Source organism: Pagrus major, chromosome 8 (genome assembly GCF_040436345.1).
Source record: "Pagrus major chromosome 8, Pma_NU_1.0".
NCBI lineage: Eukaryota > Metazoa > Chordata > Actinopteri > Spariformes > Sparidae > Pagrus > Pagrus major.
The window spans coordinates 12,606,587-12,632,271 of NC_133222.1; the positions used below are offsets into that span (position 1 = coordinate 12,606,587).

General features: G+C 39.8%; 2 protein-coding genes across 2 annotated transcripts; one reads left to right on the forward strand and one right to left on the reverse strand.

Annotated features, from left to right (window-relative positions):
- Window positions 1–1,855: 1,855 nt before the first annotated feature.
- Window positions 1,856–12,965, reverse strand: pidd1 (p53-induced death domain protein 1). The gene is made up of 16 exons (XM_073472886.1): window positions 12,630–12,965; window positions 11,652–12,402; window positions 11,040–11,453; window positions 10,784–10,936; window positions 10,612–10,663; window positions 10,287–10,488; window positions 9,368–9,517; window positions 9,076–9,249; window positions 8,846–8,993; window positions 7,887–8,022; window positions 7,649–7,799; window positions 7,330–7,453; window positions 7,067–7,182; window positions 5,714–5,821; window positions 5,235–5,431; window positions 1,856–3,906 (listed from the first exon to the last, which is right to left on the reverse strand). The coding sequence occupies exons 2-16, from the start codon at window positions 12,256–12,258 to the stop codon at window positions 3,672–3,674; spliced, it is 2,967 nt and encodes a 988-aa protein (XP_073328987.1). The 5' UTR covers window positions 12,259–12,402; window positions 12,630–12,965; the 3' UTR covers window positions 1,856–3,671.
- Window positions 12,966–14,872: 1,907 nt separating this feature from the next.
- pnpla2 (patatin-like phospholipase domain containing 2) lies at window positions 14,873–23,835 on the forward strand. The gene is made up of 9 exons (XM_073471673.1): window positions 14,873–15,366; window positions 17,293–17,525; window positions 18,475–18,540; window positions 19,285–19,494; window positions 19,636–19,696; window positions 20,091–20,285; window positions 21,034–21,166; window positions 21,433–21,555; window positions 22,420–23,835. The coding sequence occupies exons 1-9, from the start codon at window positions 15,180–15,182 to the stop codon at window positions 22,679–22,681; spliced, it is 1,470 nt and encodes a 489-aa protein (XP_073327774.1). The 5' UTR covers window positions 14,873–15,179; the 3' UTR covers window positions 22,682–23,835.
- The last annotated feature ends 1,850 nt before the right edge of the window (window positions 23,836–25,685 follow it).

Sequence of the window (25,685 nt, forward strand, 5' to 3'; positions counted from 1 at the left end):
AGACCTCCGTTCAATGGCTGGTCGGTTTTATGGGGAAAATATGACACATTAACCGGCTTATACCGACCCCTGTGTCCCCGTTATTCGTGGTCCATAACGTTAATCTAACACCGTACTAGCTTGAGATGCAGTAGGCCGTCCGTGAACGTTACATCCCTGAACCCACCATATGTTAAAATGTGAGGTTTGCCACATAACGGGAAAAATGAATTACAGCCTCACACATCGAAGCGACAACCTCACACACGCAAAAACAATCACGACCCACAATGAAATCAAGCTAGCTCTGCATGTCATCTCTATTTGTTAAATAGAAATGCAGCTTAACGTGTCGCCTTCACGTTATTCCCCCAGGTGAGGGTTTTTCTAACGGATGTAAGCCAACACACACATTTTGTGACTCAGACACCAACAACACTGTAACTGTGTACATCTACATACCACATAGAGCCGTGTCCGTTATCTGTCCCGGTGTGGCTGAGGGGGGAAATCACAGCCTTTTTCACTGTATCTTTGGCTGACACACCGACAAAAGCTAACCTACCGGCGTTAGTAGCATTTGAGTCCAGCGGAGGGAGGTAAGAGGAGGTGGGAGTGAAGGCAGGCAGGCAGACAGGCAGGGAGGGAGGCAGGGAGGGGGAGCAGCCTGGCTGGCGATGGAGGAGGAGGAGGAGGAATAAAAAAAAACAGCAGAGGGATTTAAAAGGGTCCTCTAGTGGTATGTAGTAGAAATGCAGACACATATTTTATGTGCAGGTGTAGGGGTGGGGGATGGGGGACAGCGTCATCATGATGACGACTCAACCCAATGACCTTGAACACAAAAATAGAAGGAAAAAAATGGCTACAGTTGAGATATTTGGGATGACAGGCAGCATGCAGCAATAAACGTGCCCGAAACAACCAGTGACTCACTGTAGGATAGTGAGAGAGACACCCCTACTGGAGGTGAGACTAAACACAACAATGTTTCTAATTTTCTCCAAAGTCCTCCATATTTTAAATGTTTTACTGGAAAAGTGGTTAAATTGACAAATACTGTGATAAAAGGAGTGCAAATTAAAACACACAGAATGTGAATATCTTACTGCATTGAGGGAAGTTGCCAAAATGCCTTACTTTACTAGCAAAATGACCTAAATACATCCTCTCGTTAACCTGCCATTCCCTTCTCCGTTCCCTAGTAGCAGAAAGAGTAGAGGAGCAGAGTAGTCATTTGGTCGGTTTAGTCTGCTTGACTCATTGATCCTTTGATCCTTTTTCTATCGCAAATCGCCTACTGAATACAGTATTATATACACAGAAGAACCAAAATTGGAAATACCAAATATGAAGGTCTACGGTCGAATTGTTGTCCGTTGGTCAGAGGAGCGAAGGAGTGAGTTACTCGGAGTAGAAAGCCTTGTAGACGTATGTATTAACCAGGAGGACGCTGATAAGAGATTAGAAGCGATTGTAGTTACATGCTATACACCTTATCCAGTCACATTCTTGTCTTATCGTCAAACGCGATCGCACATACATTGTTTGGTTTAACTACTATTCAAGCCAATGGATGTTTCCAACATTTACCCCATGCATTCTGGACATGGCCGAAGGGAAAGTTTGGACAAATCTTTTTTTTTTTTTCAAAGAAACTTGAAGTTCAACTCTCTGATTGTCTACCTGCATGCCACGCCTTCACAGTCTGTAACACCATAAGTAGTTGATACAGGAAAGGGAAAACAACAGCTCTTTACAAAGCTGCAGACCCATCATGTTGATTTATAAGAATAGTCAAGCTTTGGATTATGTGACAGCCTGGAAGAAGCATTGCCTGTGGCAAGAAAATATGCCCTCCATCTGTCAAGTCCAGTCAATTTTATTTATATAGCCCAAATCACAAATCACAATGCCTCGGAAGGCTTTACAATGTCTACAGTGTACGACACAGCGACACAACTGCCCCCAACTGGAGATGCTTTCAAGCTGCATGTTTTGAGAGCAACATATCAGACTTCCAGAGGCACTTCCCTAGAATCCCATCGGGAAAGGCTAACAGTCAAAGAAGGATCCATTGAGGCCACATTGTTCCAGAAACAAGCTGCTGTGCTAGAGCTCAGGAGCACCACAATGTCAGTGCCTTTCAGTGTGATGTCAGATGATGTGCACTGAGTTTTGCTCGTGCTCTTCTCCTGAGTGTCCAAACATGAAACATGTTGTCAAGAGGATAATGTGGATGAGTGACATGCTACAATGTTAAATAAGTGGTCTGATTAAAGTGTATTTTTTTGGTGTCCAGATTGACTGCAGACATGCTATTTATGGACATTTCATATACCTGGAACAAGTCATACATTTTTTTTTAATGTAGACCACTTGCTACAGAAACGTTATGTTTATTACTGGATTCAGCACAGTCATACCTTTACACCCAAGGTGTTTCTGGGATTATCCCAGCCAAAGCTGCTTAAAAGCAAATTAATGCATTCATCTTCGACCTTCATACTTAATATTTACGCTTATTGGGCTCCTTGTATGTAGTGCTGTACACATTCTGTTCCTCGGACATGTAATGGAACAACCTGCCCAGTGGCACACCAAATTTGAGATCAATCACAGCTTGCATTATGAATTTACATGAGCTCAGGTGCATCATCTACTATTTGGCCCTTCACTTTTGCAGAAAATATTTGTACTGAAGAATCCGCTTCATACGTAGTAGACCTTAGATTATATGAAAATCATTGTTGTGCTTTATCCTAATCCTAGTAGAGTTATCTCAACAGCTAAAGCGTATTTGGGGGTCTTCCCTGTAGCCTACTACAGGGCTCGGAGCAATAAGTTTCAAAAATAGCTGACACATTTCTTTTTATCACAGTTTTACTAGACATAAAAACATTGGAAATTCATACATATATTAAAAAACTGTTTGTGTCCTAATTTGCCACTGAGATTGCACTGGGGCTCAGCTGGTTTCCAGGAGACCAAAGGCACACAAGGAAGAATTTAATCAACCGTAAAATCTGCCTCCTCTTGCACTTTCAGCAGGTCAAACAACTCGTTGGACCTGCGTGTTTGCTCTGTCTCTTAACACCTGAACAGGTAACAGTTCACGTCAAGTAACAATTAACTCAGAAGAATTTTGTTTTTCAATGAAAAGGTGATAAAAAGTAGTCATGGCAGGTCAAAATAATGAGATACTAAGTCAAAGTGACAGCATTGTCAAAAGTCAAGAGTCAAGCTTGTAAGAAACTACAACAAAATTACGAAATACAAAATCCAAATTATGAGTCACAATTAAGAGATTCTGAGTGAATGATGAAATACTGCTGCAACTCAGAATTAAGAGGTAGTAAGTACTTAGTATCTCATGATTTTAACTTACCATGAGTGTTTTATTAATCATGACTATGACTTTTCATCATTTTTTCATTTTCCTGAGCAAAATGGGCTTCAACTGTGTTGTCTTGCACGCTGAGACAGCTTTTAAAAAGTGGAGAAAACAAGGCAAAGGCCATCATCTTCATACAAGTCTTGTGAAAGGTGCCATGATTGTAACAAATTGTGACAAAGAGAGATTTTCTTGTCCTCCAGGACAGTTGTTTAGACAGCAGGAAGAGATGATGGAGGCACGTTGTAAACAGGTTACTCAAGTGTAAGTCAGCCATCTGCACCCAGCGTGTGTTCATCTACTGCTGTGTTTCACCGAGGGAGGAGCTCTCAGCTTCCAGACCTACCCTCCTCAGTGACTCAGAGTACTTTCTTCTTCCTATACTGACAATGTCCTCGATTTCATCTGCTACATCCCTCCTGCCGCTTTCTACCATAGCGGCCACCAGCCTCGCCACTGCCCCGGGTCCTGCATTCCTCTGTCCTCGGGCCCAGTGGAACAGCATGTCCAGCACCAAGCCTCCCAGGTTGTCCCTGGTGAGGAGAGGAGAACAAACACCAGACCTTTTTCATCAGCTACAATAATCTAACAAAGGATTAGAGCTCGACTTTTGCTCGATTTTCAGGGCCAAAGTCGATACTGATATTAGGGAGTAAAATATATATACATACAATACATCCGTCAAGCTCAACAAAGGATTAATAAATACTGATGTTAAATAAATACTTTGATTTAAACAATATTAGCCGTTCTCATGTTACCACAAGACTCAATTCTTTAAGCAGTAGTGTATGTTTCAGTTCAATCACAGAATAAAATCATTTTCTTGATATTGCACCAAGTCCTTACATTTAAGAAGCTGGAACCAGCAAATGTTTTACATTTTTGCTTGAAAAATTACTGAAATTATCAAAATAGTTGGCTATCAATTTTCTCTCAATAGACTAATAACTTATCAACTTATCATTGCAGCTTAAGTGATATTGGAGCGCCATGCAGTTAAAGATAGATCATGTATAAAAAGTAGATAATCTCTTTGAGATGTAGGCTATGCACCGCCTGCTTCCTAAGTAAAACATTTATTTTCACACAAATGACGTGAATACAGTCATAAAAACCTTTCATAGAGAACCATCTCCACAACATGTATGATTTTGTACATGATGCATTTTTCCTCCGTCCCCCTGGATGCGTCACGAGAGGTTTTTCTGAGCGTGGGGAGTAGGGGGAGGAACAGATGAGCATCAGTCTGTGTGTAATCTCCTGCCGTGTCCCAGATGGCTTAGTGATGGCTGACAGTGCAGATTAAAACAATCAAAATTTCTACCATTTCTCTCCCACTGCGTTTTTTCCGTCAGTCACGTTACATCTCACTCCATCCTGTTCCCTTAGAGGCTTTGGCTGTGCTAACACACGTGTGTACACACTGGTTACATCACTCACCCATGTAGAGATGCTTTACATATGTCTATAGGTTCACACATTTTACTCTTTCTTTTTCTCTCTTTTTCTTTAACAAAAATATCGATTCGACAGGTCAGCCTGAGATGATGTTGGTATTCCATAGGTTTATTTTTATGTTCTCATTACAACTGAGCTCTGATCTGAGCTCCTAAACACTCACTTTACTTCTTTTGTCAAGATGCAAAAGTTCCAATGAAACCAAACAATTTGAAGCACTACATTTGACAGTGTGATGTCTGAGTCATACAACTGCACTGAATTTGGATCTCAAACCAGAGACATATAAAAAAAAAAGCTTGTAAAAACAATCATCTCACAGAAAAATAGAACAACCTGTTCATTACTATTGTCGAGTTCAGTTCAGAACCTTTGACTGAACACGATGGATCATCCCTACCTGTACTTGTACTGGATGCGTTCCAGCTCCTGGAAGCTTAAGCCAAGATTGATGCCGATACCATGCCAGTCCTGTCCTATCTGAAGAGAGATGGACAGCAGGTTGGCTTCTGTCAGGTAGCCACTCTCAGGGTCACCCAGATTCAGAGGAGGATACTGGGGCTCTTCCATGTTGAAACTATTGTCTGAGTTTAGAGCCTATCGCAAAAACAGAGAGGAGATAATTGTGCAGGGTTTACCACTGGTTATTTGAAGGTAGCAGCTACCAAGCACACCAGTGTTTTGTTACTTGAGTGTTAAGAAATAAGCATCTAGTTTAGTACATATTTAATCTTTTTTCTATTTCTAACCAATATATACGCATTCTCATATGATATTATTTTATAAGAATACCAACACGTTCATATTAATTCATGTACTAGTAGTAAAAATATATCAATGTTATCATAAAATAAGGAAAAAACTGTCATTCCAACTGACAGGAAGTCTTAGCGGCAAAGTTGTAAGCCACTGGCTGTCATGTCCTTTCCTCTTTCTCGCCACTTCCTCTGGCAGGTTGTTGGGAATCTCCCCTCTATAAAAGGACACCTGTAACAGACGTGCAAAACACATCAATGTGTTGTCGAAACAATGCTTGCACACCAATTCATGGGAAAAAAATAAGAAAGGCATTTCTAACTGGCACTTGGCTTAGCAGCTGTGGTGAAGTGACCACAAAGGCAGAAACATCCAATAAGATAAATACTTCAGAATAATTATAAACTTCCATAACATGTTAACTTTTATTGGTTTTATAAGAGACCAACAATGTAGTTGTTTGTGTTTTGACTCAATTGTTTATTAGATTTTGAGGCTGTACTCTATGGTTTGATGTATTGTGTTGAAATGTAATATATTTAATGCAAACCGATACAAAAATATACTATAAAGTCACCCTCAGTCACCCAATGCTTTTAACATTAGCTGCTGTGGAGTGCATATGTGGGTTTTCAATGGGAAAAGCTGCTGGTCCTTCTCTTTTACTTATCTGCTCTGATCATTTAATACGAACACATCGGGCATCACTATGACAACATAAATTAAGGCCATCGGGAGAAGAAGACCCGGCAATCTGTTGTAATGTCAGCAATGGGTAGTCCCTGGTTTTCTCTCTAAAGCCCTGCTTCGTCTGATCTACTTCAGCTACTGAGGAAAACTTAAAAATGTGATGATTCTGAGGGAATTTCTGAAGCATCTTTTTCTTGTGATTTGCCAGCAGAATTACTGAAGTTTAGTCGTGATGGACATCAGAGATAACGATATCCACAGGAGGTGTGAGTCACTCTGAATGATATTAATATTATATTAATATGACTTTGTGTAAGAGTTATTACTCCAAGAAAGAGTATAATTTTTTACTTAAATCCACCGCCAAATTCACAACTCATCTGTGCCCCTCTTTTTCTCTTATCTTTGTGCTGCTGAATAACCATGTCTATGACATAACACATCCTGTAATTTCCCGATTGTTAAAAAGTCATCTGGAACAATATGTTAAATTACAGAAGGAGTACAGTGAATATTTATCCCACCTCTCCTTGTAATGTTAATCCCGTCTGAAAGGGGCTTTAGTGTAGAATGTACTGTACTGTATGTAGATAAGTGATATATATAATCTGTTACTGATTGTTTGTCCTCATATAATGTCAGTGAGGTCATGCAGTCCTTGCTCTGCCATGAAATGTGGAAATGCATGATTCACAAAGTGACTTTGTTTATGTGTACAGACAGTAAACACAGCAGAAATCATTATTTCAGTCACCGCACATTCTTATCTGCTGAACATGATCTTACTTGTCCCCTCACTGGACTGTTGTGACCCTGAGCTGGACAGATGTACACTTCCTTCAGATTCTTCATGTAGGAGTAAAATTCAAAACACAGTCTTCCCCCGACACAGTCTGGTCTCTCTGGAGAAAACAGGAATATCATCTCTAGACTTCTTTCAAAGAACGGTTTCAATTGTTACACAACAGCACATCATAAGACCTTGAAAGGAAAGGGGCCAGGAGAAAAAAGTGTTTATGTAAGATAGAGGTTCAAAGAGGACTTCAGACCTGTGCTGATATCCAAGCCCCTCTCGAAGCCGGCAAAGAACTGCTCTCCCTCCAGCAGGTCACAGAGATCTGATGGCTGAGGTCCGTCATACTGCTCTGACAAAGACTCCACTCTGCTATCCACCTGGACAGGAAGCATCACAATCACTGTATAGTTTTTATGCATAAACATTAAGATGGCATTCGCACACATGATGATAAGGGTTAAATACCACACCCAGAGGTGGACAGAAGAGGGCTGACATACAGACTATCCTTATTGTGAGTAGTTTTAATCAAACTAAACAATAGTAGCACAGACAGGAGGAGAGTTACAAACCTTGTTAGAAGGTAAACACTGTAGCATAACTTGTGAAGGATCAGTCTTCCGCTGGAGGACAAGGAACTGGACTTTGAACTGTTTTAGCCTCTGATAGACCTTCCTGACCACCCCACTAACACAGCGCTGAGTGGTGTACCACAGCCAATACCTGTGATGGTGCACACAAAGCTGTATTACCCAGAGTGTATTATATCGAAACAAACACATATTATGAGATAATATTATAAAAACTTACCATGAGAAATGTGTGATGTAGAAAATGGCATACAAGTGGGTGACATAGAGAGACACTTGCGATGTAATGTCAGTCCAGGTTTGGGCAGTGGGGTCTCCATGGAGCAGGTGCAAACAGGACATATCAACTGTGTGGCCTGCAGAAACAAAAAGGTCAGAGTGAAAGTGTTCACTGTCATATAAACATTTAAAAAAAACAATTTCCCCAGACAATGAAATTCTTCCTCTTGCCTTCCACTACGAATGTTGTATTACAATGAAACACAAGGTATAAAGGTGAAAAGTATTTTTAAAAAACAACAACGCAAGAATATAAGAAATAAAAGGATAAATAATATTTATATACTATATATAATATGGCAAAAGATAGATAGTACAATAAGTAAATATAAAGTATCAGTACAGTACAATACAAATATGCAAATCATCAGTGCAATCTGTGCAAAATCTATATATCAGGGCAGCATATAAATCCCAGTTAATGCATTTTTTTTGTTTGTTTTTTAAGGTTAAATGCTCAAGGATCTCTAATTATTTCCTATTTTTCTGAGGCAGAGCATACTGGGAAGGAATTCAGTCAATTAAGGGAACCTTGAATCCTAGTCCCATTTTTCATCCTAACAATACTTAATAGGTGTTTGCTTTTGGTCTGTGGCCAACTATGAAGTTTCAGCTATGGCACTCCAAGGGACAATGTTTGGGCAGCCCTTCCATATAAAAACAGTGAGTAATTGTCTATGAGTGTCTAGTATGGAGAGTGTATGTGTATCTATGTGTGTGGAGTGGGTTTGGGGGGCAAAATGGTGCTTCCTGTGTGGTAAGATGGTTAGGGTGGTGGCAGAGATATAGTGTATATATATATTGCACTGATACTGTATATTTGTATTTATACAGTATGAAACAGTGGATTTATATTAAACTGTACATATGACAATAAACGCTTTGACATGGCTATTGTACCTGTGACTCCAGATGGCAGAGGGACCTGAACTTTGATAGGCTGCAGGAAATTTGTGCTGGGAGTCTGAGAGAGGCAGAGCAGAGGGCTAACGCTGGCCTGAGGGTCACCACACACAGCCTGTACCTCTGACACAGACACCTGCAGCACCTACAGAAAGAGTGATTAAGTAAAGCCTTGCAAACTACAGATTACTCAATGACATATAAACTTTAATATACTTGAGCGCTACCTGTAAAGTTATAGTGCGTGTCTGCACAGTGGAGTCTGGTGGGAAGTGCAGCTTAATTCCAGGGTCAGAGCTGGACACCAGCAGAGCACCAGCTGGTGTAACAGAACAACTGTCCATTACTGGACGGGACACTGCCATAAACCAGGAGAAGTGGCGCACAGCACAGCAGGCCAGCTGTAGGGACGCCAAGAGGTTAATTTTTAAATACCAACCTTACAATTTGTACTAACTAGAACAAACGTAAATATCGAAGTAAAAATATTCTTTAGCAGTGGGAGGTTTTTTACTTTACCCTGGCCGGACGTCCACCGGGGTGACTGCTGTGTGTCTCACTTCCTCTCCTGAGAACAGTGGGCAGAGTGCTGCAGGACTGTCCATCAAACCTCTGCACCACCACCTCCCTTCTCTTTGTTCGATGGTATGGCACACACACCTCCACAGGCTGGAAGGAGTTCAAAGTTAAAGTGCATTTATATCACTCAAGTGCAGGAAAGGAAACAGTCAAAAGAAAGAACAAGAATAATCTATGAGGATCAAAACTAGTGGTTGCAGCGATATTGAGTTTTCAAGGAATCCTGTGGTATGAAAATGGACAATTGTCATACCGTGTACATAAGCTTATTTATTTATTGAACAGAATTGAATTCTACTGTACTAGTGTTATTAAAACAAATACATTTCAAGTTTATATCAAGTTTCATGTCTGTTTAGACATAATATTTTTTTAAATTATAATAAAACATGTGTTCAATCAAAAAACCTTCTGTTTTCATTCCGTTTAGGGTCACTGTAACTGACTTTATGATACTAAATAAAGGGACTTTGAGTTCGGGCTCGTTGGTTGGATACATTTGAAGACGTCACATTGGTCTCTGGGAAACTGAAAAAGCATTCTTCACACTTTTTTGACATTTTATAGACTAAACTATTAATCAATGAAAATAATCATTAGATGCAGCTTTATCACTATGTACTCTAGACTTTCTGTGATAGGTTTGTCTCTAACCCCAAGCTGAGATAACCCCTGATGACATCACTATAACTTAATTGGGCTATTTTTTCAGACTTAGTAAAGCTCCTCGAGAGCCACTGAAAACATCATACGACTGTTTTTCACAGAGTAGTACCAAACATGAAACTGATATCCATGTGTAAAATGTATGTCGCCATAACAGATGTGCTAATTGAGTTCAGTAAAGACCATTTTATACCTTTAGAAATGTAATTCCATGAGGTCGAAGTTCCAGTGGACGACTCAGTAAGATGTCATGCTCCTCAAGCTGCACCCACTTCCTCTCCGGCCTTTTCACAACCCACTCCAGTCTTGTGGTGTTCAACAGGCACCCCGGGGGGAACAGCAGCTCAGCCCCCCCTGGGAGAAACACATGACACCCAGCAGACGAAACACAGAAACTAAGGAGCAAAAGGAGCACGACATCTTTAATCGCAATGTAGGAAGAAAGAAAGAAAGGCCTTAATTGACAACATTACTGCAAAGATGGAGAAAATGTTTCTGTGCTGAGAGTGACACTGTACCTGTGCTGATTAAATCCGAGATGCAGCTCTGGGATTTTTGTTTCTGCTTGATCTGATGAAAAAAAACACATATAGGAAAGCGTGAAAATGGTGACAAAAAATGTAAACACTGTGTCCAATGACTGCTTGAAGCACTAATCGATTTGAAGCCCTTTATTTTTTCTTTGCTCACCAGGTGTAGGCGGGAGAGGGGGAGGGGTTGGGGGTTGTCCCAGAGGATTGTCACGCACATCTATTTTCAGCAGAGGCAGTATGTTCAGACAATGTGGGATCAGGCGGAGGTCATTGCTGTAGATGACAAGCTCTCTGAGGGAGAAGAGAGAGCCTGGGCAACAAAGAAGACAAGGAGCTTTGATTTACTTCTGCAATCACAAACTTAACTTACATGAAACAAAATGAAACAAACAAGCAACAAAATTCATCCTCACCCATGCTCTCTGGCAGCTGCTTCAGCTTATTGTGGGACAGTTCCAGCTTAACGAGCTCCTCCAGAGAACCAATTTCATCGGGTAGTTGCTGAAGGAGGTTATGTGACACATCCAGTGTCTGTAGTGCTTTAAGCTGACCCAGACTCGGGGGAAGAGAGACCAGCTCGTTCCCCAGGAGGGAGAGGTAGGTGAGGGAAGACAGCCGGCCTATATCAGGAGGCAAAGCTGAGAGGTGGTTGTGACAGAGGAGCAAAGAGGTCAGCACAGGCAAGCTGAGGAGGCAGGGTGGCAGACAGGAGAGCTGGTTGAAAGAGAGATCCAGGTGTGCAAGATGAGAGAGGGAGGAAACTGAAGTGGGCAAAGTGGTGAGGAGGCCAGGCAGCGGGTCACCTTGCGTGTCATAAAAACAGTGTCCTTGAATTAGAGAGAAATGCAAAGTTAGAAGCAGAAAGATTGGAGCAATGCAAGAAAAAAGACAGAGAATGACACCCAGATTATAATGTATTTACAGTATTTACTTTGTATGCAATGGTTTTACTAGGGCTATGAATAAAAACTACAATGAAACAATGTCCAGCAGCTGATACCACATAGAATTAATCAGAAAAGTACCTCGTATAGCCAGTGAGCGCAGCTCTGTCAGATTAGGAAGGACGTCCAGTGCACCATCCAGGCCTGGTTTATCCTCAGAGCCCAGTCTCAGGTACTGGATGCCCCTCAGCTGCCCTGGGACAGACCCCCAAATCAGAGGCAGTGCAGCTGCTCCTCCCTGGTACACATCCAGGGTCAGCCTTGTATCAGTCAACACAGCTGGGAGCTCCACAGACGGAGGCAAGGGTGGAGTCAGAGACAAAACAGAAGAGGAGGAGGAGGAGGATGGAGACAAATTGGGATGGTGATGGGTGGAGGAGTAGGAGGAGGAGAGGCTTGATATGGAAGGAGCACAGGTGTCCATGAAGCTGGAGGGAGACACAGAGGGAGCATCCCTCTCTGGCTCATCAACCTCTGCTTGACCATCAGGCACCACACCACCTGTCTCCTGGTCCTGGTGCACAAGCCCTCTCCAGAGCCTCACAGCCAAATCAGCAGGGTCTGGTACTCCACTACTGTATCTTGTTCTTGATGGGTTACATCCCGCTTCTTCAGCCCCCGCCTTCATTCCTTCCTGGTCCCCATCCTCTTCATCAGGAGCTGCACCTTCCTCGCCGCTTCTCTCCATTGAAGCCACTGTTTGTTACACTGGACAGCTAGCTAAGCTAACAGTGTCCTATTAGCTAGCCCAAAACTGGTCCGAGGTTGTCTTTCTGCATGATGTGTCTGTAACGTAACTCATGACACAACTGTACGTCCATTGTCATTAAAGCTTTGAAAAGCGAAAATGAATATGTTACTAGACATGCTTGCTGAGTAAAGCTAGTTATTAGCCACAGCTGTTGTAGACTCATCATACAGTATTTACATAAATGTTAGCTAAAAATGACACATCTGCTGCCCTTTCTGTGTCCTTTATGCTCCGTTTCTAATGCTAAATACAAGCTAATGTAGTGTCATATTCACTAAATAATGTGTATAATCAGTCTTTGGGTCAACCTGTTTCTTCAATCTGTCCTCTGTCGCTCCTTCCCTTCTTACTTTTACTTCCTTGTGTCCGAGACTTGTGTTTTGAAAGCAAAGCTTCGCCCATCAGTTGTTCGTTCGTTTTTCTGTACGTCATTCACCGACGGGCGGCGGGAGGAGACTAATCATTTGCATCGGTAGTAAAGTAGGAAGCCCCGCCTCTCCGGTTGATTCCGGGTAACAAACCGAGCCCTTTGATGCAGGCGCCGCCAAAGTTTCAACTCGGGGCGGGACAGTTGTGTCAGTGAGTGCTCTGGCTGTGAGTACCTGGTCGGCCATCGGGCGGCGCTGTTCAGTCTCTTTTACTGCAGTTTTAGCTGGTGTTGTGGTGCTTTATGTACTTTTAACAGGTTTATTTATTTATTTACATTTTTTAATTTACTTTATTTTATTCTTTGTCTAATTTTGAGATGTGCAATGTTGTGTTGAGTTAGTTTCTTATTAATATTGTTTATATTGTTCTTATTGCTTTATTATATCTCTTGTAAATATCTGTTTACTTCTTATTTACTTACTTATTATTGTTTTTTATTGATGTTCCTCTGTTTTTGCTATCCCTTTTGCTGCTGTAATATTGCAAATGTCCCTGTTGTGGGACTAATAAAGGATTATCTTATCTTATTTGAAGACAATAGGTTTATTTATAGGCTGTTAACGTAAGATAGCCTATATGATACTATTTCAAACGTATCTGTGGAATACCACTTTACAAAAAAGGCTTCCTCTTATATCATTTTTGTCTGAGTTGTTGTTCTTTTCAAAAACAGTAACACATCTTGTTTTTATCTCATAATAGCCCGTGCGTGACCCTTCGGTACAAACTGCACTGCGTATTGGAAAAGAAACTGTGTCAAAAGTTCATCTCTGTTGTGGAAACCGTTTACTTGTGTAGAAAAGTATTTGTTTGATTCAGATACACTGTGCAAACAGAACACAGTGATTCAATGAGCTATTTGGGTACAATAACAAAATTCTCCACAGAAAACCTCCCAGTGAAGCTGTCATCATGCGGTCAGACACAATCTGAGCCACTTCTCTTGAAGCTCAGCCAGAATGACTTATCCTCTGGTGAAAGTCAGTCAACAATTTAAATACTTTTCTTTTTCAAAAACATATATTGCTTTTACAGTGATTCAAATATGTTACTTGTAACATTTAAAAACAAAATTTGCCCTCCTGTTTCCTGGATCCATTCACGTCAGCATTGCCAGGCTATAAGCTGTTTGGTTGTCCGTTTTGAAACTACCTGGCAGAGACATGGAAGCTGTAATGTTACTATTATGTACTTGTTTTTGGCAGGTTCATTATTTGCCCAGCCACAAGAACAGTTACTTGATCCTGTTCTGGTTTAACACTACCTGCCCTCAGTGTGTCAGCTTGTTTGGTTGATACTTTAGTGGGGCATATTGAGAAAAGTCCCCTGAACCTGACATTTTGTGTACTTTGGGGCTCTGAGGGAATTTTGAAACACTTAACAGAGATACACAATGGTTTCACAATAGGATATGTTCTCTAAGGAACCTGGGTCTGTGCCCACCAAAACGGACTATTTGCAGTCTAATTCTACGAATAGTTTATTCAAGGAAGTGTTACTAAAGATTTTTATTTTTATTGTTGGATGTTCTTCAGTTGCAAGAGATTTCACCACAGTTTCTTGTGAAACCCTCTTCCGTTTACTATTTTGTAATGGGCGCCAAGCCTCGACGATTTTCTTGAAAAACATTAAAAGTGCTGTTCTTTAAGACGAGCACTACCACACATAAAGAAGAGCTGACATTAGTGCGCACTATCTCAGGCTTGTCTAAATCGACCTGTCAACAATGGGTCAATAGCCTATAGCCAATACTGCACTGCAGGGAATCAATACAAATTCTTCCATATGATAACAACTATTGTGAGTACTATTATAGTTCAGTTTAACTGTTGAGGATATCAACACACAATGTGAACACAAACAAACAGGCAGATGCATTTTAAAAGGACAAAACAAACACACGTTGCTCTGCTTGGGGAATATGACAGCTGTCACACTGCCCGCTCGGTGACTTTGCGGGTGTTTCACCGACGTGGATTCTGATTGGTCATTCCTTCAACTGTTTCCGCTGTGATTGGTCACCTTGCTTTGCGGTGTCGATCGTGATTGGACAAGGCTGCTTAGCCTGCGCCCTCCTCTCAACTCACACCAACAAAGTAGGTGAAACAACAATAACTCCCCGTGGTTCACTACGGAGCTATTTAACCTGCCGAGAGCTGTTTTTAATTGCAACACTTTTCTGACGGACTTTAGCGACAACACAAGGGATATTTTATATATTTTAAAATTGTGTCAATTTAGCGACGTCACCTACAGCGAAAGACTCACTTCTAACGTTAGCTGGAAAGTCAAAAAACAGCTAACTAGCAGGTAAAGAGACGTCATTCATAACATTTAAACAGGATTGAGCTTTAACAGCGGACTTTTACTTCTCCTGCAGCTGTTGATCTTCGCCTCGTCGACACAGCTGTGGACGGACGGTCACCGGTATGTTTCCTCTCGACTCGCCGTGGAACATCTCGTTCGCAGGTTGCGGCTTCCTCGGTATCTACCACGTCGGTGTGGCCAGCTGTCTGCTGGAGCAGGCGCCTTTTCTGGTGCTAAACGCCCGGCACGTCTACGGAGCATCAGCCGGAGCTCTCACCGCCACTGCTCTGGTCACTGGAGTGTGTCTTGGTACGTGGTAAACAAAATTTCACACTGTTTTACTTTGTTTGTATGTGGCGGACCCTGCCACCTTTCCAGCTTCAAACAGGGAGAACAGCTTGTTTATTCAGTTATGGAAAAAATAAATATGTCTGAGTTTGTATTATCACCTCATTAATATTGTAAATATTAATATTCTGAGTTTGATCCCCCCCCCCCCCCCCCCAAAAAAAAAAAAACTGAATAGTGCCCCTTTACAAAAGACCACAAGGGTACTAACTAAACTCAAGTTTAAAGTTTTAAGTGCTTGTGTTGTAAACTGCTTCAGTGGATACCTCTGTGTAATAACCAGTGGTGGGAGAAGTACTCAGATAGAAACAGGCATATTACAAGTAAAAGTATTACATTGTTATTAAGTATTAGTAGTGCTCATCATCCAGAATTACCCCTTTTACAATCAAACAATATACTGAAGCTACTATAGCAATGGATCATTACACTACTCAAAATTAGTTAGTGATGTACATGGATATGCATGCATTATTTTCGGGACTGTAAATACTCACAAAACACAAAATAAAAATTGACACAATTCACAACATCAAGTAAAACACTGTAATATCCCTAACTCATTTTGAGTAGTGTACTTTTGTTGCATCAACAGTAGCATTTTAATCAGTGGTGGAAAAATTGCTCAGGTCTTCTACTTCAGTAAAAGTCGCAATGCCACAGTGTAGAAATACAATTAAAAGAGGAGAGCGAATAAACACAGATAGTACGAGAGTACTACGATACTGCTGAGAATAAGTATTGATTCAACTATATCTGATTCAGTATGGATATTTATCGATATTTTGATACTTTAAACAACACTAATATATTATAGGCTTATTATTGTATTATTAACTGTAATGTTGTGGCTAGTAAAGGTGGGGCTATACTTAACTATCTGAATACAATTTAATCATTTGTTGTTGTTTTCTTTGTTAATTAATCATTTGAATCATAAACTGAGCACATGGTTTATATGTTCAACTGCAATGTAATTGGGTACTGCAGCTGTGACATAAAAGTAGTGAAGGAAAAGAAAAGTATTTCCTTTCTAAATTGTTGCGGAGTTGCATAAAATGGAAATACTTAAGCAAAGTACCATAAAGCTTAGTTATTTTCCACCACTTGTAGCTCCATATAAGGACCAATATGGAGCACCGTCGTAACATTTCAATGTCCACTCACACTGAAATTCATTTTGCATCCTGAGGCAGTTCCGTTCAAGAAGTTTACACACAGATTAAGCATATGGTTACACCTATAATGCATATTAATAGATGTACAAAGCACATCAAACAGCCATGACAATAAAACATATCACATAATACTGTCAGATTCAGATGTTAGTTAGCACATAGGGCAAAAGGTGTAAAGGAAAAATCTAGGGGTAGAGTAATCATCAGGTTTGGCAGATTATTGAGGCCGATATTCAGCATTTTTACAATTATCAGTATCAGCGTCCAAATTGTAGACAAGTATAGTACTTGAGTAAAAATGTAATTGGTTACATTCCATCACTGGTTATTCCCGACTTTGAGACTAAGATTTTTATTTTTCCTGTTTTTCTGTTTCCAATTATCGGTTATTAGTCTCCTGGATTACTAATAATCGGTATGCATTGGTATTTGCCCTGAAAAAAAACATATCTGTCGACGACTAGAAACAATATATCCTATTGATTGGTCTATATCAGAATCAGTGTCGGCTATTCTGTAATTCTTGTTTTACCAAATCCAGTTGAGTACAACGTCTAATCAAAAATCTTCTTAACTGAAGCTGCGATTCCGTATTTTATAATGTACACAGAGCACAGTTGCATGAAGAACCTTAATCATCCCAAAAACTTCCTTCCTCCCTCTTCTTTATCTGATCATTTACAGTAAAAATGTCTTAATGTCTTCACAGGAGAGGCCGGTGCGAGCATCATCGATGTTGCCAAAGAGGCGAGGAAGCGATTCCTCGGACCCATGCACCCTTCCTTTAATCTGGTGAAGATTGTGCGTCACATGCTGCGGCGGACCCTGCCCGCCGATTGCCACCATCAGGCCAACGGTCGTTTGGGTATTTCTCTTACCAGAGTGACAGATGGAGAAAATGTCCTGGTATCACACTTCAACAACAAGGAGGAGCTGGTGCAGGTGTGCATCATGTCTGAGTGTATTTTTCTCAGTATTTTGCAGTAGTGTTGATTGATATTAATGAAATCAGATGTCAGGATATAGTTGATTTAGTACCTCTATACCGATAATGTGACATTATTCTGGGGAGCACAGTTTGACACATGATTATTAGTAATGCGGATATGATTGTTGATTTTAGAGCTGAAACATTTAGTATTAAGTAGTAGAGAAAATGCACAACACTCTAGTTTAGCCTCTCAAATGTGAGGATATCCCGCTTGTCTCTGTTTTATTTCCTTATATACTGAATATCTTTATGTGTTTGACTGATGGTTGGACAAAAGAAAATACTTGAAGACATCATCTTGAGCTCTGGAAAATTATAACAATATATTTTCACATTTTATAGACAAAACAATCGATTGATGTAAAAAATAATCTGCAGATTAGTTGATGTTGAAAATAATTGTTGCAGCCCTGATAGGTAGTGACTGTATTTATCTCAGCTACAGTAATGTAATAAGATAATGTAATTTAACCATAATGCATCCTTAACAAGCCTTTAAGTTATATGATAACATTGTGATAAGTAGAAGTATGTAGTTTTACGCTGTAATACCAATATAATATCACGTCAGCCAACTGTAAGTTTTACAATAGGGCTGAAACAAACAATTATTTTCATTATCAATTTATCTAACAATGTCAGAAAAACAGGATGTCATCAAATGACTTGTTTTGTCCACGAGGCAAAGATGTTCAGATTACTGTCATGAGAGTAACCAGAAATTAATTTAATAGTTGACAACTTATTGATTAATCAACTTATCATTGCAGCTGTAGTTGACAATTTATTCATTTTTTCTTCTTTTTTTAAAGTTTAATTTCATCCAAGTTAATTCCATCTTGAAATTAAAAATATATATATATGTACATAATGTTTCTTGTTATCTCTTGTGTTGAATAGGCATGCGTCTGCAGTGCCTACATCCCAGTGTATTGTGGCCTCATTCCTCCCACACTGCAAGGAGTGGTGAGTAGATTCAATACTACACAAGAGTGCACTGTTTTATGTTGCTGATACCCTGTATTTAGTCTAATGAAGGAAAATTACCTTCATGGATTTTAACTTAAGAGCTGCACACTAGTCATTGCTATTGTTAGAGGTGTAATGATCAGGCTGCTTTGCTTGAACCATGTACTGTATTTCCTCTCATTGTGTGTTTGTTGTTGTTACTTGTGGCACTTTTTTCCAGTTGTAACTGCCCGCATCAGAGCCCTCCCTTCCTCAAGAATGTGTTTGTTCTGAATGGCACGTGTGTAGAAAGGGGAATGTAGAACTTTTATTTTTTTCTTTTCTTTGCTGGACATGTTTCTAGCACAAAGGTTTTATAGGAAACATTATTGAGCAATGCCAGCACTCCCACCCTCCCAGGCCTTTGTGGCCTCTGAGCTTACATGTGCTCGCGTGTATGCAGGGCCTGCGACCAAAACTTTGAGAGTGACAGAGCCAGATGTGACCATGTTGGCAGAGGCATTAAGGTTGTCCTGTCCTCTCCTACCCTCAGTGGCCCGAGTTAAAAAAAAAACTGATGCCACCCTGTTCTTATCTGTTGACATGTGCAGCAGGTTAAAAAGTTCATCAGCTTCCAGGAAAACAAAACGTGAATCAATTCGCAGGATAGGATGTCACTGTTATCATAATAACAGAGCCTTCAAAGGATTTACGAATTGAATTTTGCTTGTTCTGATGCTAATATGCATCTTTATCACTTAGCGATACGTGGATGGAGGAATCTCCGACAACCTGCCTCAGTACGAGCTGAAAAACACCATCACCGTGTCCCCGTTCTCAGGGGAGAGTGACATCTGCCCACGAGACACCTCCACCAACATACACGAGCTGCGGTTCACCAACACGAGCATCCAGTTCACCCTCACCAACCTCTACAGAGTCTCCAGGGCACTTTTCCCTCCAGACCCAATGGTAGGTCACCAGATTACAGCCTTCCTGATCCATACAAACACTAACACACAGATGTCTTGTCTTCAGATAAATTGATCAGCTGAGATGAACTGGAGTGAACTCAGTGGACTCATGAAGTGTTTGTGTTTGTTTTGAGTGCAGGTTATGAAGGCCATGTGTAAGCAGGGATATAAAGATGCTCTGCACTTTTTGAAGAAAAATGGTAAGAAAGCTGTTTACTTTGTTTTCTAACCCCCCAAAAAATCACGATGTGCTCTGTTTAAACACAGACTGATTGATATTTTGTCAAAATATATTAGTATGCACTCATTTTGGTGACTTCTTTGCTTGTTTATGTCTTTTTTTGGCAATTTGTAAGCACATAAACATCAATTATTAATATAGAGCTGTGCTGTCTTTGCTGTGATGCAGCATACAATCTGCAAAGACAGAAATAACTAAAGTGGAAGTAAAAATTTCAGGAAATACTCAAGTTAAATACTTGAGTAAATGTACTTAGCTACATTACATCACTGATTATAAAGTAGTTGAATGAAATAGCAAATTAAGATAATCACAGATGATAATAAAGCTTTCATATTTGCTTCTGTTTTCAGAATTGCTTAATTTCAACGGACCTCTCAGAGACAGACCGCTGCTAGCCAATGGCGAAGAAAGTCAGGATTATAACGATGACGAGGAGGACGAAGATGAGGCAAAGCCACATGTGGAGGAGGGAGCAGTGATGGTTCCTGGCTGTTCCTCAATAGAGGATCATTTCATCGAACACCTTCCACCCACCCTGCACAGAGGTAACTTATCATCTAAGTGCAACGAGACAGAGTAGTTTATGGCTTCATAGCTCACCTATCGTCACTGTCCTGTGAAAAATATGTATCTCTGAATAGTGAACATTTTATGGGCTAAGAGAAACAACCACTGCTTAATCAGTGTTTATCTGAATTTGTAAACTGTAAGAAAACAATTCCTCTCTCACCATCCACAGTGTGCAGCAGTGGATTTCCATTACATGTGAAAAAAAACCAACACATTTACAACTTACTTGGGGTGCTTTTGTGTTATTTAGTTCATAATTCAAGTAACTTGGTGTTTCTTTTCTTTGATCATGTCAGTGGTTAAAACAGTTTTCTGATGGAAAAACATCAAACACATTTCATGTATTACTCATGATTAACCTATAACCCATTGTTGAGGCAGTTGACTGTCAATTTAAGAAATTGCTTTAAATTTGAATCCCTAATATTGACACAATGTTTAATGTGATGGGTTGCCAAGCTAAAGCGAACATCAAGATAAACATAGGAAAGTATCCTATCCCAAGTATCCCAAGTATCGATCTCTCAGGTATGTGTTGATATTGGAACAGCACTATAATTCCTATTGTGGGTAGTTTTTATGACCCACCTTCCATTGGATTGGATTGTAACTTCTGTGTATCATTTACAGAGAAATGCTGTATTTGCTTACAAGAAAGACTGTTATATTCACTGTACTGAACATTTTAATTTGATATAACATGTGATTTGCCTCCCTCTGCAGCTCTGGTTGAGGCCTGCATGGAGAGGAGGAGCCTGGTGCAGAAGCTGGGCAACATGCTTCCTGTCAGGATGGCCTCGGCCCTGATGCTCCCCTACACTCTCCCTCTGGAGTCTGCCATGTCCATGACTCTCAGGTACTGTAGGACTTAATTACATCTGGTCTAATTCCCTCCTTATTTCATTCAAATAAGTACTGTGGTGCAGTGCAGTACTACTTCTGTGTGTCTACTCGGGTCTTATATGAACATTTGTTTACAGCAAAAGTAATAACACTATTTTAAACAGAATTTTTACAAAGTTTTAATTGAATAGTGGAGCTGAGCTGAACATTTAAAATAGCAGAAAATACTTGACTGGCCTTCTGTGCTGATTGACTAACTGCAATATATCTCTTGTGTAGACTTCTGGAGTGGCTGCCAGATGTACAAGAAGACGTCGGGTGGATTCGAGAGCAGATATTAAAAGTCCTACAGCATGTTCTTCGCCAGGCCTCCAAAAGCATTTCCCAGCATGTATCTGCCAGGTAGGTGATGTCTCTGCCATTTATATACAAAGACAGCAATTACACAGGCAGCTTCTTTCATCCAATTATTCCAGAATACATTGAATATCATTTAGCTGCTAGCTGGTATCTATAGTAAGTGAACATGGCTGGGTTTCAACCTGACTAACCCTGCAATGACTGACTTTTGTGACCACTTGGGGGGGACAGAAACAAGATGTGAACACAACATTGACACATCATCAGCTTTTAAGTCTATAAGTCAAACTTGTTAGCAAACATTTGCTTATTGACAGGCAACATTAGCATGACTTTGGACTGGCCACCTGATGTATTTAAGTCCAATATTCACCAGAGATGTGGACTCCAGTCATTATAACTCAAGTCACTATTTTGATGACTTGCAGTTTGACTTGACAGAAAATAAATGATTTGAGACTCAACATGGACTCAACAAGTTAAAGACTCGTGACTTGACTTGAGACATAATGACTTGTCAGTTTTCATTTTGAAAGTGCTGTGTAGGGATGGTTTTTTTTTGAGAGGTCTTTTATTATTTGTTTTCTTTGATTACATTTGTTTCAGTAATGAAACAAAACTCACTTAATTGTCATACTTTTTGCAGGTTAGATAAATTGGCCAATAATATTATTATTACACAGGTTCTAATACCTTGTATTGTTCTCTTTATAATAACCGGATCCTGCAGGTAAGACTGCAGTATTATGGGTAGGGTGGGGTGACTTGACTTGACTTGCCCAAGAAAAAATTACTTGGGACTTGCTTGTGACTTGGACCAAATGACTTGAGTCACACGTCTGGTATTCACTCTCTTGTAGTGTCCTCATTTTTCACACTTCTGCGTGCTGCTAATGCTCACTCCAGGTTTTCCTGTCAGCTGGAGCTGCACCACTACCAGTCCCTCCCATCCTCGCTCAGCTCCACCAGCCTGTTCCCCACCTGGGTGAACGGGAGCAGTTCTTCAGTCCTGGATGTCTTCATGCGCCTTGACCAGTACAAGAGGCAGCTGTTGTCTGGAGTGCTGTGCATCAACATGGACCTGCAAGGCTCCTTCAAAACTAAAGCGATGTCACCGGATAAGAGCCCTCCATCCATCCTCTCCCCAGAAGGCCTCACGATGCACTGAGGTTGTCTTAATATTCCTCCTGTTTCCGACTCTGGAGAAACCATCAGCAGCTCTTAAGAGCTTTTGACAGGTTTCTGATGCAGCTGCTGCGGCACTAAACCTATTCTAGATCCAGGAACATATGAAAAGAATTTAAAATCTGAGTTTGACATCTGTTTACATCCTTACATTTAGGTATTTTAAAGCTGCCAGGGAAACATGTATAATCAAATCAAACCCTTTGCATAGGGGTTAGAAATGATAATAATTTACTACTAATTTACTATATTTACACTTAGTGTGTATTCAATATTTTTGACTAATGCCTGAAACTGAAATAAATCTTCAGCTACAGAATAATGAGGTAAGTCCTTACGCACAATATGTCTTTAGGTCTACTGAGGAGCATTTAAACTCAGCGTATGTGCTCACACAGTCATGTACAAACTTGAATTACAGGACGTTACATACAAAAATGCGCACTTGAAGTGGCGCAGTTAAAATAGGCGAGTGTTTATGTTTTTAGTGGAATGAAGTCAGACCAGTAGTTAAACACAGTGTTCCTGCTGTATCCGGCTGTGAGCTCCAACTTACTTCTGGTGGAAGAGACTGACTAGAGGAAGGGGAAACAGTGGATGTCAGCGGTAGTTACTCCATTTATCTGATGCAAGTGTCAATGCAGTAGTGTGAAAAAACATTGTCTTTATGTTTCTAGGTTTGTATGAATGTTAATGTCTTTACAGTTATTTATATGAAAAACATAAAAACTGCTTTGCCTTTTCTCTCATTCCTGATTTACATCAGTTTCAACTCATTTAGATTTGATTTTAAATCTACATCGTATTTAATTCTTGCCTAAAAATCAGTGAACAATCACTTATATGCCAAATTTTAACACAAAAATGTGATTTTTTTGTAGTCATGAAATAGTCAGTTTGATCTGAATTGCACTTTGTCATCTAATGTCCCTGTACAGTGTGACATCAGATGAGTTTGTTTGTGTCCTTTTTAAACACTTCTCTTGAACTCTGTACTAAGAAACTGCATGTTCGAGCCCCAAGTTTTGCCTTAATGTTCAATGATGTTAATGTTCAGTGAATGTAACATATTGTCAAAGTGTTGCTGGGAGTAATATTTATGTGATCATTAAATAAACTGGAATTATTTGACATTTACTGCAGCTTGTGAATACTTTCACTTAGAGGTCTGTTGAACAACAATGATTCTCACATTACCCAGAAAAGCTGTGACCTACAGTGGAAAGTGCGCACAGAGCAGAGAACAGTACACAACAGTATGAGTAACCAAACAGTCGGCTGGCAACCTGAAGGCGTTCTTGGGAGGCTTCCCAATGATGCCAGCAAAATGGCAATCAATCACAGTCGATGCCTGACTTGTGAGTGTAAAGCACAGAAATAATGTAGCTCTTATATGTACAGCTGGATTCAATTTGACAGTTACAAATATAGGTTGACAAAGTTATATTAAATGAGTTCCTGGTTCATTCTGCTGTTATATGCCCCAAAGTTGACTTTTATGTAATTTTATTCATAATATCCTGCTTAGAAATTAGAAGCTGTGATAGTAAAAACATAAAAGTTTTCTATTCATGACAGACTAATTATTTTGGTTTTGTAAGTATAGTAACCGATCTTGGAAAGATGTAAGTCTCTGGTTTCATCTCTATCTAATAATGTCTTAGTTTCCACACACACTATTTGTCTAATGAAGCACGTCATCACCATCTGTGGTGTAGAGGCAGATCTGCAGGCTTTACTTTTACAGTTCTTTGTACACTACTCAAAATGAATAAGGGATAGTCCACCGCCCTCCACCCCGTAGAAACTGCGTCATGTCATATGTTCATCTCTAAAACAAAGAAATTAAAACATGGTAACAAAGGATGTGATTAAAACAAAGAGGATTTACTGCAGACCAGACAGTCAACAGTCGACGTACCGTAGTGTCAACACTAGAGGCGCACACCGGGATTCCCCTCAGCTCTATGTGGTCATCATAATAATAAAAGTCGTCATCACACAGTTTTAGTAGTTGGGATTTTTTGCGAGACCTTCCTTGATAAACTCAAGAAATCTTGGTTTCAAACAAGTTCGCAGCAGATACAAAATGGACCGTGTTGTTGAACTTGGTTTTTAAATGACAGATGTATACGTACAGTATGGTCATATTGTTACGTACATACGTGACAATGCCTTCAGTGATGTCGGAAAAATCAGGATTAGCTCAAATAGTATTTTATTTACCAATATTTGCCTCTGAAGTTTAAGGTTTGCAAGCATGGAGTCTGTGTTCAGTAGGGCTATCTATTGAAAAACATACTATGTTATGTTGGCCATTAACTAAATAGTGTATTTTCACTCTTTCATTTCCCATGAATTTTGTTACACTCAAAATAAGCTGCTACATTGGGATTCTCAGGCACCCTAAGTTCATAAAGAACCGGTGTCAATACAGGTTTTAATCTGAATCATAAATGATGACAAGTAATTTTACCTTTGTGTGTGTGTGTGTGTGTGTGTGTGTGTTGTCAGGTCCTTCAAAATAATCAGTCAGTCAATCAAATGATGATTGATTATGCAGCAGTACACTGAAGACAAGACCCCACAGAGCACATGTAAACATATAATATATAATATATTTTTTAAAATAAATAAATAAAAGTACACATGCAAAATGATAAAAAAAAAAGTTAAATTAATATGAAAAAAGTATGTATAAAAGTAAGTATACTAAAAAGAAATATAACACAGTACAAAAAAAAATCATTAGTCCTTTATTTGGGTTATTTATCTGAAAGGGGGAAAAAAAGAAAAGAAAAAAGAAAACTACAGGAAAAAAAGAAAAGATAAGAAAAAAGAAAGGAAAAGATAAGAAAAAAGAAAAGAAAAGAAAACTAAAGAAAAAAGAAAGATGAGAAAAGAAAAGAAAAGAAAGAAAAGAAAGAAAAGAAAAGAAAAGAAAAGAAAAGAAAAGAAAAGAAAAGAAAAGAAAAGAAAAGAAAAGA

Coding starts and splice junctions, on each gene's coding strand:
- pnpla2 (XM_073471673.1), top strand. CDS start 15,180: ATGTTTCCTCTCGACTCGCCGTGGAACATCTCGTTCGCAGGTTGCGGC. Junction 18,541..19,284: donor CTCCCACACTGCAAGGAGTG/GTGAGTAGATTC, acceptor TTTATCACTTAG/CGATACGTGGATGGAGGAAT. Junction 21,167..21,432: donor GCCATGTCCATGACTCTCAG/GTACTGTAGGAC, acceptor TCTCTTGTGTAG/ACTTCTGGAGTGGCTGCCAG.
- pidd1 (XM_073472886.1), bottom strand. CDS start 12,258: ATGGAGAGAAGCGGCGAGGAAGGTGCAGCTCCTGATGAAGAGGATGGG. Junction 9,518..10,286: donor ATGGAATTACATTTCTAAAG/GTATAAAATGGT, acceptor AACTCCTTCCAG/CCTGTGGAGGTGTGTGTGCC. Junction 9,250..9,367: donor CCGGTGGACGTCCGGCCAGG/GTAAAGTAAAAA, acceptor GCGTCCCTACAG/CTGGCCTGCTGTGCTGTGCG.